This window comes from Chiloscyllium plagiosum, unplaced genomic scaffold (genome assembly GCF_037043375.1).
Source record: "Chiloscyllium plagiosum isolate Xiang-an unplaced genomic scaffold, Cpla_swu_hap1 HiC_scaffold_23, whole genome shotgun sequence".
NCBI lineage: Eukaryota > Metazoa > Chordata > Chondrichthyes > Orectolobiformes > Hemiscylliidae > Chiloscyllium > Chiloscyllium plagiosum.
The window spans coordinates 26,220,438-26,241,113 of NW_028270161.1; the positions used below are offsets into that span (position 1 = coordinate 26,220,438).

At 41.3% G+C, this 20,676-nt stretch overlaps 1 protein-coding gene across 6 annotated transcripts in view; it reads left to right on the top strand.

Annotated features, from left to right (window-relative positions):
* srpk2 (SRSF protein kinase 2) overlaps positions 1–20,676 on the top strand; it is a 217,367-nt gene that overhangs the window by 135,480 nt on the left and 61,211 nt on the right. For all 6 annotated transcript variants that reach the window (XM_043713864.2, XM_087999496.1, XM_087999498.1 and 3 more), the window contains 3 exons: positions 9,705–9,792; positions 10,732–10,838; positions 13,399–13,564. In XM_043713864.2, coding sequence (XP_043569799.2) covers positions 9,705–9,792; positions 10,732–10,838; positions 13,399–13,564 — 361 coding nt within the window. The remainder of the gene's footprint in view (positions 1–9,704; positions 9,793–10,731; positions 10,839–13,398; positions 13,565–20,676) is intronic.

A 20,676-nucleotide genomic window follows, 5' to 3' on the forward strand; every position in this document is an offset into this window, starting at 1 on the left:
CAATCGGTGCACATGGTCTGTTGTCAATATAGACTCTGCTGAAAAAGATTACCCACTGCTGCCAGGTTCTGGTAATTAATTTAAGTCTAAGACTCAAAATTGGGCTTTCTGCAGGTTGGTACATTACTTTTGTTTTCTTTGTGCAAATCATAAGGAAAAAGTTATTGGAGAACAATTCCAAGCTATATTGCATGTTCAGTCAGCCCTGACCTCCAGCAGCTAGTTCATCTGTACAGACAAACAGGAAATCACAAATAGGTCTATGATCTCTGCCTGGAATTGTCTTGGATTGTCAGAATCGCCATCAAGCACAGCATTAGACAAAATGACATGAACTCAGACTTTGTACCAGTGTCAAGCTGAAAAGCTCAACCCTCTCATTTGTGCTGAAAATCAGAAGGCAGGGCAAAATAAGAGGTACTTGCCAAAATTGGCATACCAAGCGTGCATACGATATTTAGATGATCACAGCTGAGTTGGCTGGTCATGTAGCCACCATTCCTAATAATTATTTACCAAAGCAATCTAATGTGGAGAGATTGAGCTTGAGCACACTTGTTTGGCAGTCAAAGGATGTGCTATAAAAGCACTCCTGGTGCTTCACTTAGGAGTTTTGATATCAACTTTTAATCCTGAGACAGGCTTCCCTGGGATTGCTGTAGTTGGTACAATCAAAACTGAGATGGTCAATCCTATCAATCCTGCCATTCATGCAGCAGGTAGATTAGCATGGATGAAGTCAAGGTGGTTCTTTTCCTCTTCTTGATTCTGTCTCCATCTGCTAAAAGCCCAGTCTAGCAGCTATAATGGAATCAGAGTATTCCAGCACGGAAAGAGGCTCACAGCCATTGTATTCATGCTAGTCATAAAGCACCTACCCTCTTTAATCACATTTTCTGCACTTGGCCCACTGCATTGTATGCTATTACTTTTCAATTATATTTTGAAATTCTACTTAAACCTTGTGCTGGTTTCCAACATTCTCTGCCATTCTTTCTTGCAGTGAGTTCCAGACACACGACTCTCTGGGTGAAAATGATTTTCCTCTAAACCTCTTGCTACTTCATCTTTTGCCCTCATAATTTTGTAGATTTCAACAGGCCTGAACGCAGCCTCCTTTCTTCAAAGGAGAATAATCCAATCTATCAAATTTCTCTTCAAGGCTAAAACGTTCCATCCATGGAAACATTTCTTGTGAATGTCCTCTCTGTACTGTTTCTTGTGCAATCCAATCCAGCCTATAGTTTGGCGGCCAGAGATACATGGGCAATACTCCAGCTGTAACTTAATTAATGTCCTATACAACTCTATTGCATTGGTGACAGTCCAATAACCAATATTCAAAGCAATATTTGAGACCCACTTGGAACATAGAACATTACAGTGCAGTACAGGCCCTTTGGCCGACCTGTGAAACCAATCTGAAACCCATCTAACCTACATTATTCCATTCTTATCCATATGCCTATCCAATGACCATTTAAATACCCTTAAAGTTTGCGAGTCTACTATTGTGTAAAAAAAAGGACTGCAGATGCTGGAAACCAGATTCTAGATTAGAGTGGTGCTGGAAAAGCACAGCAGTTCAGGCAGTATCTGAGGAGCAGGAAAATCGACATTTCAGGCAAATGCCCTTCATCAGGAATAGAGGCAGAGTGCTTGCAGGGTGGAGAGCTAAATGAGAGGAGGGTGGGGCGGGGAGAAAGTAGCATAGAGTATAATAGCTGAAATGGGGATGGGATGAAGGTAATAGGTCAGAGAGGAGGGTGGAGTGGATAGGTGGAAAAGAAGATAGGCAGGTAGGACAAGTCATGGAGACAGTGCTGAGCTGAAATTTGGAACTGGGGTGAGGTGGGGGAAGGGGAAATGAGGAAACTGGTGAAGTCCACATTGATGCCCTGGGGTTGAAGTGTTCTGAGGCGGAAGATGAGGCGTTCTTCCTCCAGGCGTCGGGTGGTGAGGGAGCGGCAGTAAAGGAGACCCATGACCTCCATGTCCTCAGCTGAGTGGGAGGGGGAGTTGAAATGTTGGGCCACAGGGCGGTGGGGTTGATTGGTGCGAGTGTCCCAGAGATGTTCCCTAAATCGCTCTGCTAGGAGGCGTCCAGTCTCCCCAGTGTAGAGGAGACCGCATTGGGAGCAACGGATACAAGAAATGATATTGGTGGATGTGCAGGTAAAACTTTGATGGATGTGGAAGGCTCCTATGGGGCCTTGGATGGATGTGAGGGAGGAGGTGTGGGCGCAGTTTTGCAATTCCTGCGGTGGCGAGGAAGATGGGAGGGTGGGTTGTTGGGGCGCATGGACCTGACCAGATAATCACGGAGGGAATGGTCTTTGCGGAAGGTGGAAAGGGGTGGGGAGAGAAATATATCCCTGGTGGTGGGGTCCGTTTGGAGGTGGCAGAAATGTCGTCGGATGATTTAGTTTATGCGAAGGTTGGTAGGGTGTTGCAGGCGGTGCATTCCACAACCCTACTACGATCTGATTAAAGAAGCTGCCTATGACATCAGTCCTATATCTATCACCCCTCAATTTAAAACTATGTCCTCTCATGCAAGCCACCGCCATCAAGGAAAAAGACTTTCACTGTCCCACCTGTCTTAACCCTCTGATTATCTTTTACATCACATTTAAGTCGCCTCTCAACTTGTCTCTCTAATGAAAACAACCTCAAGTCCCGCAGCCTTTCCTGGTTAAACCTTCCCTCCATAGCAGGCAACATGCTAGTAAATCTCCTCTGAAACATTTCCAAAGCTTCCACATCCTTCCTATATTATGGTTACCAGAACTGGACGCAATACTCCAAATGTGGCCACACCAGAGTTTTGTACATCTGCACCATGATCTCGCGGTTCCGAAACTCAATCCCTCTACAATAAAAACTAACACACATTATATGCCTTCTTAACAACCCTATCAACCTGGGTAGCAGCTTTCAAGATTTGAGAAACAAATTAGAAGAAACCTTCAAAATCATCAATAATACCCTTACTAGCATAAAATTCACTAAAGAGGAGGAATACAACAACAAACTGCCAATCCTAGATGTCGCAGTAGAGCGAACAGCCAATGGGGAACTTCAAACCAGCATCTACAGGAAAACAACACATATGGACCAAATATTGAACTACAGAAGCAATCATCCTAACATCCACATACAAAGCTGCATTAGAACATTATTTCAACGAGCCACCACACACTGCAGCACAGAGGAACTACACAGAGCAGAGGAAAATCACCTCTACAGTGTCTTCAAAAAGAACGGTACTCAATGAGTACAGTCCACCGATTTTCTCAGCAATAAACCTCAACAAGCAGACAAAACATGTCCAGAAACCCTAGCCACTCTCCCCTACGTCAAAGACATCTTGGAGATGACTGCCAGACTACTCAGACCCCTTGGCATCATGGTAGCCCACAAACCCACCAACACACTAAAACAGCAGCCATTGAAATTGAAAGACCCCATACAGGCAACTAACAAAACTAATGTCATTTGTAAATACTTTGCAAGAACTATAATGAACACTACATTGGACAAACAGGCAGAAAACTAGCCACCAGAATACTTGAACATTAACTAACCACAAAAAGACATGCCCCACTCTCACTAGTATCCTTACATACAGATGAGGAAGGACACCACTTCAGCTGGGAGAATACACTCACCTAGGACAAGCCAAACCGAGACACGCACGAGAATTCCTAGAAGCAAGGCAGTCCAACTGGAACTCTATTAACAAACACATTGACTTGGATCCCATTTATCACCCCCTGAGAAAAAGAACAGGAAATGACATTACCATTGGAAATAACATCACCACAGGACATGACATCACCAACCCGAGGAAACCCAAACATATAAATTGAAAGGGGGCTACACCACCATGCTTTATGGGGAGGCTCACTGAAGATGTTACCTAGTATGGTGACAAAACGTCTGAAAACGAACTTTCCAGTTCAGCGAGCAAACCAGAATTTCAAGGATCTATTTACCTGGACACCAAGACCTCTCTGCTCATCTATACTACCAAGAATCTTAGCATTAGCCCAGTACTCTGCATTCCTGTTACTCCTTCCAAAGTTAATTACCTCACACTTTTCTGCTTTAACCTCCATTTGCCAATTCACAGTTCAGCTTTGCAGCTTATCTATGTCTCTCTGTAAACTATAACATCCGTCATTACTATCCACAACTCTACCGACCTTAGTGTCACCCGCAAATTTACTAACCTTTCCTTCTACGCACTCATCCAGGTCATTTATATAAATGACAAACAACATTGTACCCAAAACCGTTCCTTGTGGTACCCCACTAGTGACTGAACTCCAGGATGAATATTTCCCATCAACCACTCTGTCTTTCAGCTAGCCAATGTTTGGTCCAAACCGTGTTGACTATCCCGAATCAACTTATTCCTGTCTAGATGATTATAAATCCTATCTCTTGTAACCCTTTCCAACACTTTACCCACAGCCGAAATAAGGCTCACAGGTCTATAATTTCCAGAGTTTCTCTACTCCCCTTCTTGAACAAGGCAACAACATTTGCTGTCCTCCAGTCTTCTGGTATTATTCCTGTAGACAATGACGACAAAAAGATCAAAGCCAAAGGTTTGGCAATCTCCTCCCAGGCTTCCAAGAGAATCCTAAGATAACTCCATCCTGCCCAGGGGCTTATTTATTTTTACACTTTCCAGAATTGCTAACATCTCTTCCTTATGCACCTCAATCCCATCTAGTCCAGTAGCCTGCGTCTCGGTATTCTCCTCGACCACATTGTCTTTTTCTAGTATGAATACTGACAAAAAGTATTCATTTAGCGCTTCCCCTATCTCCTCTGACTCCATGCACAACTTCGCACTACTATGCTTGATTGGCTCTAATCTTACTCTAGTTATTATTTTATTCCTGATATAGCTATAGAAAGCCTTAGGGTTTTCCTTGAACCTATCTGCCAGTGACTTCTCATGTCTTCTCCCCTCCTGGCTCCTCTTAGGTCTCTCTTTCGGTCTAACTTGTGAATTTCAAGTGCCCTAACTAAGCCATCACATCTCATCCTAACATAAGCTTTTTTCTTCCTCTTGAAGAGAGATTCAACTTCCTAAGTAAACCACTGCTTCTGCGCTCGAGAACTTCCTGCCTGCCTGCCTGACCGGTACATGCCTATACAGGACCTGCAGTAGCTGGTTGTTGAATAAGCTCCACATTTCAATTGTGCCCATCTCCTGCAGTTTCCTTCCCCATCCTATACATCCTAAATCTTGCCTAATCGCATCATAATTGCCTTTCCCCCAACTATAACTCTTGCCCTGCAGTATATGCCTATCCCTTTCTATTACTGAAGTAAACATAACTGAATTGTGGTCACTATCACCAAAGTGCTCACCTACCTCCAAACCTAACACCTGGCCGGGTTCATTACCCAGTACCAAATCTAATGTGGCCTTGCCCCTTGTTGGCCTGTCTACATACTGTCAGGAAACCCTTCTGCACACATTGGACAAAAACTGACCCACCTAAAGTACTTGAACTTTAGTATTCCAGTCAATATTTGGAAGGTTAAAGACCCCATAACGGTTACTCTATCACTGTCGCTCCTATCAAGGATCATCTTTATTATCCTATCCTCTCCATCTCGCGAATTATTTGGAGGCCTATAGAAAATTCCCAACATAGTAACCTTTCCTTCTCTGTTTCTAATCTCAGCCCACACTACCTCAGTAGAGGAGTCGTCAAATGTCTTTTCTGCAACCGTCATACTGTTCTTGACTAACAGTGCCACACCACCCCCGCTTTTACCATTTTCTCTGTTCTTACTGAAACATCTAAATCCCGGAATCTGCAACAACCATTCTTGTCCCTATTCTATCCATGTCTTTGAAATGGCCACTCACGCTGCAAATTCACCCACCTTATTCTGGATTCTCCTGGTATTGAAGTAGACACAAGTCAAACCAACTTCTTGACTGCCGGTGCTTTCTTGCAATCTTGAAATCTTAGTTCTGACTTCACAACTGTCATTCTCCCATATACTCAAACTACAATTTCAGTTCCAATCCACCTGCTGAATTAGTTTAAACCCACCCAAAGAACATCAGCAAACTTCCCCCCAGGATATTGGTACCCCTCTAGTTCAGGTAAAGACCATCCTGTTTGTAGAGGTCCCATCTACCCCAGAAAGAGCATCAATTATCCAGGAATCCATAACCCTCTCTCCTGCACCATCCAGTAGCCACATGCTCAATTTCTCTCTCGCTCTCCCTCTCGCTCTCCCTCTCCCTCTCGCTCTCCCTCTCCCTCTCCCTCGCTCTCCCTCTCCCTCGCTCTCCCTCTCCCTCGCTCTCCCTCTCCCTCGCTCTCCCTCTCCCTAGCTCTCCCTCTCGCTCTCCCTCGCTCTCCCTCTCGCTCTCCCTCGCTCTCGCTCTCGCGCTCTCGCTCTCGCTCTCTCTCTCTCCCCCTATTCCTTGCTCTGCTAGCACGTGGCACAAGCAAGAAACCAGAGGTGATAACTCTGCCTGTTATAGTCCTAAGCTTCCACCCTAGCTCCTAAATTTCTGCTTTAAATCCGCATCTCTCTTCCTACCTATGTCGTTGGTGCCTATGTGGACCACGACTTGGGTCTGCTCCCTCTCCCCTTCAAGGATCCAGAAAGCACGAGGACATCGAGAACCCTGCCAACTGAGAGTCAACACACCAACCATGAGTCTCTCTTGTCCCCAAAGAACCTCCTGTCTGTCCTCCTACCTATGGAGTCCCCAATGACTAATGCTCTGCTTCTTTTCCCCCTTCCCTTCTGAGTAATAGGGTCAGACTCTGTGCCAGGGACCTGTGTCCCGTTGCTTACCCCTGGTAAGTCATCCCCCTCAATAGTATTCAAAATGGTATACTTGTTGAGGGGATCCCCGCACTGCCTGCCGGTTCCCTTTTCTGTCCACTGACAGTAACCCATCTACCTTCTTGTTTTACCTGAGGTGTGACTACCTCCCTGTAACTCTTCTCAATAACCTCCTCTGCCTCCTGAATGATCCAAAGTTCATCCAGCTCCAATTCTGGTTCCCTAACAGTTTTTAAGGAGCTGGAGTTGGGTGCACTTCCCATAGATGCAGTCAGCAAGGGCACTTCTGGTGATCCTTGCCTCCCATATTCTGCAGGAGGAACATTCAACTGCCCTAACCTCCATTTCCACTATTCTAAATTCCCAACGAAAAAACTAAAAAAAAAAAGAAATCAGTCACTTACCAATTGGCGCACAGAACCTTTTATTTTTGGTTAGAGGAGGAGGACGGGTGGGAGACACTACCCGAGTAGTGTTTCGGGTAAAGCAAACACCCAACTATAAAGCCTCACTTACCCAGCAGTCCCGTGTCTGCTCCTACTGAGTGTGCGCTCTGCCTATACATGAGGTAAACCTTTATATCTCTTCAAATTTACCTTCCCGTTGGGCTTCTGTTTGTTGCTGTTGCTGCTCCCACTCCAACTGCCAGTGAAAAAATGTGGAGAGTAATGGTTTCTGGGTGAAATACCTATGTATAGTTAAAAGGCATTTCATATTGATTTTCTTCTATTTTCAATATAAACAACAGTCCTCATCAGCAATGTGAGAGCAGTCAACTAATAATAACATTGTTTTTCCCAAAAATATAACTTAATATGGGGAGGTGATGGCCTATGGGTATTATCAATGGATTGGGTTCAAATCCTGCCATGGTAGATGGTGTAATTTAAATTAAATAAAACATAATCTGGAATTGAATCAAATGATGGCTATTAATCCATTGATGATTGTTGGAAAAACAAATCTGGTTCACTAATGTCCTTTAGGAAGGAAACTGCCATCCTTACCCAGTCTTGTGTACATGTGACTCCAAACATATCACAATGTGATTGACTCAACTGCCCTCTGAGCAACTTAGGATGGGCATTAAATGCCACCTACTCAGTGATGCCCTTCCTTGTGAATGATTAAATAGCATAGAAATTACCATGTGTTCCTGCTTCAGTTACAGCTTGGATGTGCAGTGCACTAGGTATTCTTAGTTCTACAAAAATAGTATGAAAGCCTCCATTCTACCTTCTGTATCGCACATGTATATTTGATAATTGCTGTCCATCACTTGAACTTCAAATGAATTTTAATCTTCTATCCTAAGCCAGAAGACTAGTATTGAAGGAGTAAAGCCTTTACCGATATTCCTAACAAGTTGGCCATTTTGATGGACCATTTTAGTAATGTAAGAATATGTAACTTAATATTTTCATATTATATATTTTTTAACCCGTTCAGAGAAGTTATTACTATATGGATATCTTTTAGTCATAGTTGTTTAAATGACAAAGCAAAACAATGATTGAAAACAGTCAAAATATATGTGATTGATTTGGGTATTTTTGTGATGTTTGATTTGCAAATGTTAAATTTGGAGGAAAACAAATGATTGATTGCTATTCTTCTGGTTCATTCATGCCTTTTTGCTAATTTAATCTGTTCATGATCTGTCACAGAATGATACGGCATGGAATGTGGCCATTTGGTCCAGCTTGCCTGTGCTGAAACTCTGAAAGAGTTAGCCAATTAGTGCCAAATTTCTGCACTTTCCTAATGACACTAACTTTTTACTCTTAAAGTATTTTTTTGAAGCTTAATATATTTCCAGTATCCTTTTGACGGAATATTACACATCATTACAACACACGCTGTTCTCATTGCTGGTCGTTTCATCAATTACCCTGAATCGGTGTCTGCTAATTAGTGTTCTTGTGGCATAGTGTTAGTGTCCCTACCCTGACCCACAAGGCCCAAGCTCAAGTCTCACCTGCTGTAGGGGGTGCCATAACAAATCTGATTAAAAATAACTGTACCTGCTAAGTAGCAATATTTTTGCCAATGGTAACAATTTTTCTGATGAGTTGGACAGATAAAATTTAGATCAAATCAAATGCCAGGGTTGTTAAAATTTTGAAATAAAAACAGAAAGCACTGGAAATACTCAGTGAGTTTGGCAGCAGCTATAGAGAGAGAAGGAGAGTTAAAGTTTTGAGTTGAATGTGACCTTTCCTCAGAACTCAGGAGGGAAGGGGTTCACTAGGTTTGTGGAGGGATCAGAAGCAAAGGCAGTGGAGTGGCTTTCAGTGTATCCTACCCCCTAAATTCTAGCGTTGATTCTCTTGTGAATAAAAAATCTCCCACAGACTGCTGGGTCACTTTGTGAGACATGGGAAGCCTGTATATCATTTCATTTCTGAGCTAGCATTAACTCCCAGTGGACTTGATAACAATTGGATTTAAGTGACTATTTAATAAGCTTAAATGACTCCCCACTGCATGAGTGCAACTTTCTGAAGTTGGCTAAATCCCACCATGCACTTAATTTGGATGATTTTCTTGTTACTGGAAGTCAGATGTGTGGCCTCCCACGTGATTCTTCTGGCCAACCTACCAATGGTCTGGCAAGTTCCATTGAATTCCACCTGGTGTTTCTTATGAATATGATTTTGAGATACAGAATGCAATAATTAATAATTTAGAGAATTTATAAAGAAGAAGAACATAGCTTTTCCAATTGGAAATATTTCTGCCATTTTTCAATTGAAAATGCAATATTAATTTACAGGAGGTGTGTTAAGTATAGATATGTTCAAAAGTTGACAATAATTCCAATAATGGAATCTTGTAATTAATTCTGAATTTTATTTTCCCAGGTGCGAGAAAGTGATCCCTGTGATCCAAACAAGGACATGGTGGTGCAACTAATCGATGATTTCAAACTTTCAGGCATGAATGGCATACGTATCCTTCAGCGTTTTATTTCAGTGTCCAGTATTTATTAACAGCTCTGTGTGGCATTCAGAAATACTTTTTATTAAGCAACTAATTTCTGTTATTCCACCACTCTGTTACAGTGTGATTTTCAAGTTGCACTACAAATTCTGGGACATAGGTAGTATGTTGAGAACAGCATATGTTCTCTCAAAATGTCTTTCCATGATAATTGCTAGTACACTTTTGGAGTGGTCAAATGGTACCTTTCAGTGGAAAATTCAGAATTTTGGGGGTGAAAGTATTCTACTCAAGTTAATTTTGGTATTTCACATTTTTTAATGTAATTTAATATATTTTCAGAAAAATGCCTACAATTTGGATTTATCCAGTATGACCCCCAGTCATGTCAGGAACCCAGGGGGAGTCTTCATTTCTCTCCTTTCCATTGCAGTGGTTGCTGAAATCTCAACCTCAACAATCCGTGTACAACTTAGCCATTATGATCCATGTCTCTATCATTTTAACTGAAAATCCTTCCTTTCACAGATTAACCATGATATCCTTCCTGCCCTCCTGGTGAGGCAACTTGGAAACAGGATGCTAATGCTATGGCTGAGTTTAAGAGGCATGGCAAAACCTGCTAGTCAGTTAAATGGATTCCTGACCATTCCCAACTATCTCATTTCAATGGTCAGAATTTTATCCTCTTATTATTTAAGCAACATTAGTCACTATGCTGGGTTTTGTATGCAGTTTTACCATGTCATTTTTTACACTAATAAGCAGCTATTTGTTTCTCTAGCAGCCATATTCCTAGCTTAAGAATTGGTTCCCTCCTAAATTTATGAATGGTAAATTTGCAAGTTCATTGGCAGCTCTGAAGCTGTTATCTTAATTGCAAGGTAACTGGATATATAAAATACTGGGATCAGTTAGGTTTTCATTTTACCCTTGACCATGTTACAGATGTCTGCATGGTGTTTGAAGTGCTGGGTCACCACCTTTTGAAATGGATTATCAAATCAAATTACCAGGGACTTCCTATTCTTTGTGTAAAAAGTATTATTCAGCAGGTAAGTCAACCAAATATTGAACAGAAAGCCTGTTCTTTGTTTCTGAAATGCTATATATCCTTAGGTATTGACTTTATTCAGCTTTTACAGATAGGCTGGGCCTAAAATTTATGCTTGCACTACTTTTTATATTTTAAGATGAAATTGTGCAGAGAATTGGGGAGAAAAATGGGTTTGTGGTATTTGCTTATGATGTTAAGTACATTTAGACATTACTATTTAAAGATAGTTAACAATATTTAAAGTCATCTTTGTTGACAGTAGGCTATTGGATAACATCTTATTTATTTCTATTTTTTACTTTCCTTACAGCTCAGAATTTGCCACAATACTGCAAGGCACATTATTTTGCACTTTTGCTGAATTTTGAAAGCGATCAAACTATTTCCTTTTGCAGATAAATAACATGTGCTGTTGGTTTGGCATGTCTTGACTAAGTATTAAAAAAATCAAGTTGCTGTAAAATGCATTTTGTTAAGTGCTAATATCAATTTTTAGATATACAACTAAATTTCTTTTGTAAATATACTTTATCTTTTACAAAGTGTTGTTCAGCTTTGTGTATGTATAATTTTTAATGAATATAAATTTGCTCATTTCTTTTTTTCTCCATTTGTTACTTTAGATGCTATGTTTTACAGTGTTGTAGCCTTTGGCTAGGAGGGATCACAGATTTCTCCATACATGTGATAATTACCACTTTGTGGTCAGTGGATAGTGGCAACATGAAAGAAATTAAATGAAACATCCAGAACACATTTTTTTCCAATCAGAGACATAATACTTATTCTGTGAAGGGACACTGCATTTATTAAGCAAATGAATTATATTGGTGGATAACAGCAATGTTCAGATGTAAACCCTTCCTGTAGGGAAGCTAATTATTTGCCTTTTCAGTTTTATGTAAGATATTTTTAGTTGATTTTTACAACCCCACCATCTCTCAACACTGGTGTATTTGAAGGCATGGCCATCTATAATATACTGGGTGACTGGTGCGTTCACCTGTTTTCCTCCAATATTACATGTTGGGGTGGGTAAGATATCAGGGTAAGACTCTGCTGTTTGGCCTGATGAGGTTAAGTGGCAGTTAACTGCTGTTTAATAGACTCATTCCATCTTTGCCATATTATTTGGCCTGTGGAACAGGTAGAAGGAAGATAAGAAGCCCAGCATCTTTGATAGCATGGGTTGTTATTGGACTGGTAGGTGGTGAAGAGATGTTATATCATTTGGGGAGTTCCCTGTGCCCACTGGAGGCACTTTGACCCATAGGTGCTATCCTGTCCGTATGTTTAGCACTTGCTCCCACCCAAATGCATTATCCATCTTTAATTTTTTCATGGAGACATGTTGTACTCTCAGCACTGGTCAGTATTGTAAATGGCATTACTATGACAACAGAGCTGCAATCTGGTTGGCCAGCAGTTTTCAGGGACTTTGTTCTTGATGGGGGAGGGTATCACCTTCTCAACTAATTGAGGCTGACCCCAGCATAGTATTGCTGTGGGACAACCGGATTTCACATTGGCCAAGTGCTGACTGACTTGTGGATTGGTGGGTAGTGTGTAATCCACCCTTTCATATAAACCACCCCATTTTACATTTTGCTTTCTCTCCTCATTGTCGTCTTTTCCTTCTCAACTAGTATAATTAATCATCCAGACTGCTTTGAATACAACAGTCTTAATATAAGATATAGTCTGTGACAACTTGTGCTATGGCATGATCATGCAGCATGTTGGTGACCTGGCTTATCTTTCTGTGAAGGAAGCCAATTTGAGATTTGGACAAATCTGGGCTTAACTTCACAAAAATATATTTTTTCTGACAATCCGTGACTGATTTACCGTATTTACAAGTTTAAGTTAATAGAAAGAGAAAACCGCATGTTAGTCATTTAACTCATTCTTTACCCCGGTACTTTCTCAGAAATAGTTTTAATAATTTTTCATACTTTATCTTTTTTGAGAGATGCTGAATCAAAAATTGGCTTCAACTGCTTTGCCAGAGTGGGTTACTTGTAATCGGTGATGATCTGTTCCAAACTTTGATGAGCCTAAACACTACATGTTTGTTGAGTGAAATATAAGCTGCATTTTGAATGACCAGCCTGCAGTATTTTCACTTGTTTCCACCTCTTTTGCAGCCTAGTTTCTTGTTCTGACTGTAGCTGAGCTAAGATTAAAGTAAGAGCAGTGTAAAATGAAAATTCTGCTGCCCTTCTCATTTGAAAATAAATATTGGCAGTTTACCTAATGCTTGCTTACACGTTATTAATATAAATGATGTCACTTTTATTTTGAAGTGTATCTGTGGGCCAAAATCATATTTTGTAAATGTGACAAATGAGCATTTTTTTGTAAGTCAAGTTCCCATTTGGCAGGAAGTGGTACTCATGAAAACTTTTGGGGTCTGATCAAAATATTCTTGAATATTATAAACACAATAAGAGTATGTCTGCACTGAAACAGCTCAAAATGCAGTTTATGTTTAACTATTGTACTTTGGAGAGCCGAAATTTGACTTAGTTTGCTTTCCATCCTTTGTTTGCTAATAGGTATTGCAGGGTTTAGATTATCTACACAGCAAGTGCAAGATTATTCACACAGACATAAAACCAGAAAACATCTTAATGTGTGTAGATGAATCCTACATTCGACGAATGGCTGTTGAAGCAACAGAATGGCAAAAAGCTGGTGCTCCACCACCTTCTGGTTCAGCAGGTAAGTCATCTTAATATGATGACCTGTGTACTTTGAGAAAAACCTACAGTTTATTTTTGTACTATTGTCTTTAAGACCAAAATGAAGTCGGGGGCAATCCAAAGGAGCGATAATGACAAATGGTTCTATTAGTGGACTGTTAATGCAGAGGCATGGGCTACTACTTAGAGCAGACGGTGAAATTTAAATTCAGTTATTAAATCTTGAAATTACCAGCTAATCTAATGGTGACCATTGAGCCATTATTAATTGTTCTGATTCATGAATGTCCTTCAGGAAAGAAGATCTGCCATCCTGATCTGGTCTGGTCTACCCTGCATAGACTTTCCCACATAATGGGTTCTTTTGCCAAAATTGGGAAAATTATTATAGTCATAGCCATGAAATCGTATTTTACAATATCCCAGAGGCTTTTGTCACCATGTATGTGTATATCTTACGTCACTGGTGGGTCAGACCCAGCGAATGTTGCAGCACAGTAGAATGCAGATGGGAAGGATTTGCCCTGTAAATCCTCAACATGGGCCCCATGAATTCTCATGGCATTGTTTAAACCCCACATAGCTGCTAGACTGAGTGTGCCACAGGTATTCAGGAAACCAACAAGAGGGATAACCTCGTTGTCATCAATCTACCTGTAACAGTTGCATCCATCCATGACAGTATTGGTGAGAGTGACCACTATACAGTCCTTGTGGAGACAAAATCCCATCCGTCTTCACTTTGGGAATATATGCCTTTGTGTTGTGTGGCACTACAACTGTGCTTTACGGGGTAGGTTTTGAACAGATTTAGCAATTCAAAATGGGCCATCCCATTATTATATGCCCAACACAATCCGCAGCCTCATGACCCAGCACGTTCCCCACTCCTCCATTATGATCAACCCAGATTCACTGAAATGTGCAGGAGTGAATGCCAGGTGGTTCAGCAGCTGTGCCGCTCTTAGTACTTCCTTCAAGTGGTGCTCAACATGGAAGAGCACTGATTCGTCAGTTAGGTGTTGGTTAAGTGGATGGGTTTGGTTTGGGTTTGATCGGGGTAGTAATCGACAACACCTTTCTTGCCAATGTTTGACTTGATGCTGTGAAGCTTCATGGGCTCCAGACCAAGTGTTAAAGACTCCCAGGGCAATTCCCTTTCAACTGTCTATCATTCTGCTATAACATCTGTTAAGTCTGTCCTGCCAGTGGAACACGACATATTCTGGGATGTTAATCGTTTTGACTGGGACTTGGTCTATAAGTTGCGTTTCAGTAAGTATGACTGTCAGGCTGTTGCTAAACTAGTCTGAAATGGTTGTCTCAATTCTGGCACTAGCCTCCGGATGTTAATAAGGAGAACTTTGCAGGGTTTGTGGAGCTGCGTTTGCTGTTGTCATTTCTGGTACCTAGATTGTGCCAGGTGACCTGTCTGGTTTCACTCCTTTTTTGAGACTTTTTCACTAATCCAACAGAGTTGCTTGCTAAGCCATTTCAGATGGCAGTTAAGTATTAACTACATTACTGGGAGTCTGAAGTCACATGTAGGCCAGACCAGGTAAAGATGACAATTTTCCTTCCTGAATGAATGTTGGTGAACCGGATGGGTGTTTAGGACAATCAGCAGTGGACATTCTTTAGACGTTTAATTCCATATTGTTATTCCACCATTTGCCATTAGTGGGATTTGATCCTGGGACTCCAGAGCCATACCTTGGGCTCTGGATTAAAATCCAGTGACAATACCACTATGCCTTCAATATGACTATTTTGGCAAGATTCAGGCTTGTGCTAACTAGTATCAAGTAAAGTTTGTGTAATAGAACTGCCAAGTAATGGCAATCAGAGAGAATCTAATCATTTCCCTTGATGTTTGATAGCAGTACCATTGTCAAGTCCTCCATTATCATATTCTGGGGGAGCTTCCAGTGAATAGAAAACAATCAACTGGACTAGCCATACAAATATTGTGACTGTATGGTCAGGTCAGAGGCTAGGAATTCTGTAACCAGAAGCTCCTTGTCTCCTAATGCAAGCCATTATCTACAAGGCACACGTCAGGAGTGATGGAATGCTGTCTACATACCTGGATGATGTAGCTTAAGTAAGTCAAGAAACTTGACACCATCCTGAACAAAGCTGTTGATTTAATTGGCAACCCATCCACTAATTTCACCAGGCATTCCCTTCACCACCAATACTCATTGGCAGCATTGTTACCACCTACAAGAGACACTGCAGCGATTCACCAAAGCTCCTTCAACAGCACCTTTTCAAACTTGCAACAGCCAATACCCAGAAGGACAGCAGATGCATAGGAGCAGCACCACCTGAAGGGTCCTCTCCAAGCTGCACAATACCCTGACATGGATCTACAAGCTGTACATTCACTGTCAAAATCTTGAAACTCTCTTTCTAACAGCACTTTGACCAAACCTGCATTGCAGAGATTGCAATGGTTAAAGAAAATAGCTCCCCATCACCTAGTCAAGGGCATTTGGAGTTAGGCAATAAATACGGACCTAGCCAATGTTGCTGACATTCCATGTTCAAATGATAAAAGATCTTAATGAGAGCTAGTTGGTTTCCTAATTATAAATCAGAAGAATTGCTACAACACAGAAGGAGGCCATTTGACCCATAGTGCAGACACAATCTCTTTAAACGAGCAACCACTTATTTGAACATATGACATAAGTACGAAAAATGTCCACATGACCTGCATTTGCCATGGAGATGAGAAATTAAGAAGAAAAATGTAAATAAAAAGCTAATTGTTGTGTTAGGATCTAGTATATCATGAGATTGGTAGTTGAGAATATATAGTTTAGTATGCTCGCCATAAGTGGATTCGTTTTCTGTTTTGTAGTTTACAACAGGTCCTGGCATTGAGGCAAGACTCAGAGTATACAGACCCTGTTATATTCTTTGTAATACAGTTAGAAAGGACAGAGCTAAAGACAGCAGCAGCAGGGGACTGAATTGGATAAATTGATAATTGGACAAGACCCATTGCCCGTGTTACATTTTTGCCAGAGTCCACCTGACTGTTCAGATGGGTCAAGAAATGGAATGTTTAGGGATTCTGTGACATGAGAACTGTTGTAACCTGAGTCTGAGAAGGTTGTACAAAGTGGACCTGATGTTTTGACTCAAATGTGACCCTTCACAACTTTTTTCTTAACAGAGAGATCAATACCTGGGACTTAAATTTAGTGTAAAGGGTGAGGGTTTAGAGTGGATTTAAGGAAGAATTTTTTTACCCAGAGTGTGGTGGCTATTTAGAATTCAGTGCCTGAAAGGGTGGTAGAGGCAGGAACCTTCACAACATTTAAAAAATATTCAGTTAATCATCAAGAGCCAAGAATAGTTATTCGCTTGACAACGTGCAGTGACAAGATGGGCCGAAGGGCCTTGATCCATGCTGTACATCTCTGTGAATATGACCCTTTGCATTGTTGTGGAGAAAATCACCCGCCTTGAAGTCAGAATCTGGATTCAACGACAGAGTTTATTGTACGAAGACACCCGAGCTCCGGGGAGAGAGACATTCGGCAGCACGGTTGTCAGCTGCAAGCCTTCTCTTGCCCTCAGAGCACATGTCACGATATTTTATACATTTCATGGTGTAATGGTCCAGCTATTGAGTCTTTGTGTAGCATGGTTTGTTCACAGAAAACATTACAGAGTCATTGTCAGTTTCAGCAGCTATGCAGAAGTCCATTGCTGCAGTAATTGGTCATGATCGTTCTTCCTGAGAAGGAAGATCATTTTCCATTACTGCAAATCTAGGGTATTAACATTTGTATACAAGCAGTCTCAGGTAGTTATCATTTCTATTGAAGGTGGTGGCTGGACTCGGACATTTTGGTGGGCAGTAGACGTTACTGATGTGTATTGTCTCCCCTACCCACCTTAAACTAATTTCTGTGTCCATTGTGCTGGTATCCTGTTGACCTCAGGCAGTACCTATGTATGCTTCGCTATGCTTTTCCATGTAATGGCTCAGCAGCCAGCTTGTGTCTGTGTGCCCCATGTCAGCATGCCCTGTGTCAACTCCCACTTCAGCATGTTGTCAGTTTTAACTATCTGGGGATTTCAGATAGTATACAGCTGCAGGTGAATATCACTGAAGATTCAAAATGATTGAGTGGGAAGCGAGGCCTCCTGCACAATACAGGTGAAGGTGGAAAGAATGTGAAATTGCACATTGTGCTACTGTGTGGGACAAATGCAAGTGCTTGTACTCAAGGTATATCTTTATAGTATTGACTATTTAAAGTGAAATTTGCCTTTTCATTTGAAACATCCTTTGCTTGTTTATTAATGTTTGAATTACGGTATGTCGTTTTTAGTTGGTTTGTTCCAGGCAAACTTGTAAAAAATGAAATCTTGTCAACCTGATTCATTTCTTCTGGCAACATTGGGGATTCTTTCCTTTTAAAAGTTATTCAGCCCTACAGGGATCCTGACACTTAACAGGGATTTCATTTACTCTGAGGAAGGGTTGTTAATTTCAAATGTTTCTGTGCTTTGAATAAGTTGGATCTAAAATGGGCTTTGGGGCAGGAGGCAGAGGGTGATAGTCGAAGATTGCTTTTGTGATTGGAAACCTGTGTCCAATGGCATTATGCAGTGTTTGGCGCTCGGTTCCTTGCTGTTTATGGAGTACATTAATGATCTAGACGGAATGTAGAAAGTTTGACCAGTAAGTTCACAGTTAGCATAAAAGTTGATGTGGTGAATAGCGAAGCAGAAAACTTTAGACTACAGCATGATGTAAGTAGGCTGGTCAGAGTGAGAGAGCAATGGGAAATTGAATTTAATCCCAAAAAATGAGAGGTCATGCGTTTTGGGAAGACTAACAAGCCAAGGGAGGATACAGTAAATGCAGAGGATCATGCCCACAGATCCCTGAAGGCAACAGGACACGGGGATTAGTGGTTAAGAAGTCATGGGATATTTGTCATTATTAGACAAGGCATTGAATACAAGAATGCAAGGTAAGTTATGGTGGAGGTGTATAAGATGTTAGTTAGGCCACAGCCTGAGTACTGTTAACAGTACTAGTTGCCACACTAGAAGGATGTGATTGCACTAAAGTGGGTGCAGAGGAGATTTACCAGAATGTTTTCTGGGCTGGAATGTTTCAGGTATGAAGAGAGACAAGATACGCTGGGACTGTTTACCTTAGAGCAGAAAAACTTGAGCAAGATTCTTACTGAAGTTTACAAAACTAGGAGGGGCATAGACAGGGTAGACAGGAAGAAACCTTAGTAGAAGGATTATTAACCATGGCTCAGAAATTGATATGGGAGAAATGGGTTTGAATTCATGGGACATTGACATCAATGCAAGGGAAGGAGGGAGCTGTTCTAATGGGACAGGCTTCAACTAAATCACACTGGGACCAGAGTCCTTGTGAATCACATAAGTAGGACTGTGGATAGGACTTCAAACTAAACAATGGGGAGGTGGGTTCAATTGCATGCAAAATTATGAAAAACTTTAAAGTGGTGGAGAACTCAACAGAGGTTAAAGTTTCCAAATCAGGTTTCCAGGACAGAGAGTATGGAAAAGTTCAGGAATCTAACCTCCGATACAGCACATATGATGGGAAGTGGGGCAGTCAATGCAGGACTGAAGGTGTTGTGCATAAATGTATACAGCATACGAAACAAAGTAAATGAGCTTTTAGCACACATTGAAATTGGCAGGTATGATATTGTGGGTATCTGAGACGTGGCTGTAAGGGGATCAGGGGTAGGAATTAAGTATTCAAGGATACACGGCCTTTAAAAAGGATGGGCAGAGGAGGCGGCTTTGTCCTGTTAGCAAGAAATGAAATTGAATCAATAGCAAGAAGTGATATAGAGTCAGATGGCAGGGAATCTGAGTGGATAGCGTTGAGGAATTGCAAAGGAGAAAATACCTTGATAAAGTTGTGTTAAGGCCTCCTAGCATCATGAAATAGAAAATGCATGTGAGGGGGACTTCAATATACAAGTGGACTGGGAAAAACAGGTTGATAGTAGATCTAAACAAAACGAATTTGTGGAATGTCTGAGAGATGAATTTTTGGAGCAGCTTTGGTAGAACCCACTAGGGAACAGGCATTTCTGGATTTGGTAATATGTAATGAGGCAGACTTGATTAGGGAGCCAAAAGTGAAGGAATCCTTTGAGGCAGTGACCATAATCTGAAAGAGAAGTAGTAATTGGAACAAAGAAATGGTGGAGGAACTGATTAGATACTTTGCATCAGTTTTCACAGTGGAAAATGCCAGCACTGTACCAGAACTTCAGGAGAGACCGGGGTAGCGGTGAGTGTAGTGGTCATCACAAAGAGAAGGTTCTGGGAAGCTGAAAGATCTGAAGGCGGATAATGCACCCAGACCAGATGAGCTGCACCTAAGAGTTCTGAAGGAAATTGTAGAAGGCATTAGCAGTCATTTTTCAGGAATCACTGGAGTCGGGGGTGGGGGCTGTGTGTCTTTGAGAACTAGAAAGTGGTTAATTTAACATCCCTGTTTAAGAAGAAAGAGAGGCAGGAGACCGGAAACTATTAAGCTGGTTAGTCTGACCTCGGGAAAGATTTTAGTGTCTGTTATTAACAGTGAGATTGTGGAGTACTTGTGAGTGCATGGTAAATTAGGGGAGAATCAACATAACTTTGTCAAGGGGAAGTCATGCCTGACAAATCATGAGGAGGTGAGGGCAAGTTAGACAATGGAGCGCCAGTGGACATGATCTATTTGGATTTCCAGAAGACTTTTGACAAAGGTGCTGCACAGGAAGCTGCTAAATAAGATAAATTTCCATGGTGTTAGAGGCAATGTACTGGTATGGATAGAGGATTGACTGGGTGACTAGTGGAGTTCCACAGGGGTCAGGGTTGGGACCACTACTATTCATGTTATACCTGAATGATCTGGATGAAGGAACGGTGGGCATTGTTGCAATGTTTGTAATTTACACAAAAATAGGTGGAGGGACAATAAGTGGGGTGGCTACAAAAGGACTTGAACATACCAGGCAATGGGCAAAGAAGTGACAGATGGAATATAGTGTGGGAAAGTATGAAATTGTGTTTTGGTAGGAAACATAGAGGCATAGACTATTTTATAAATGC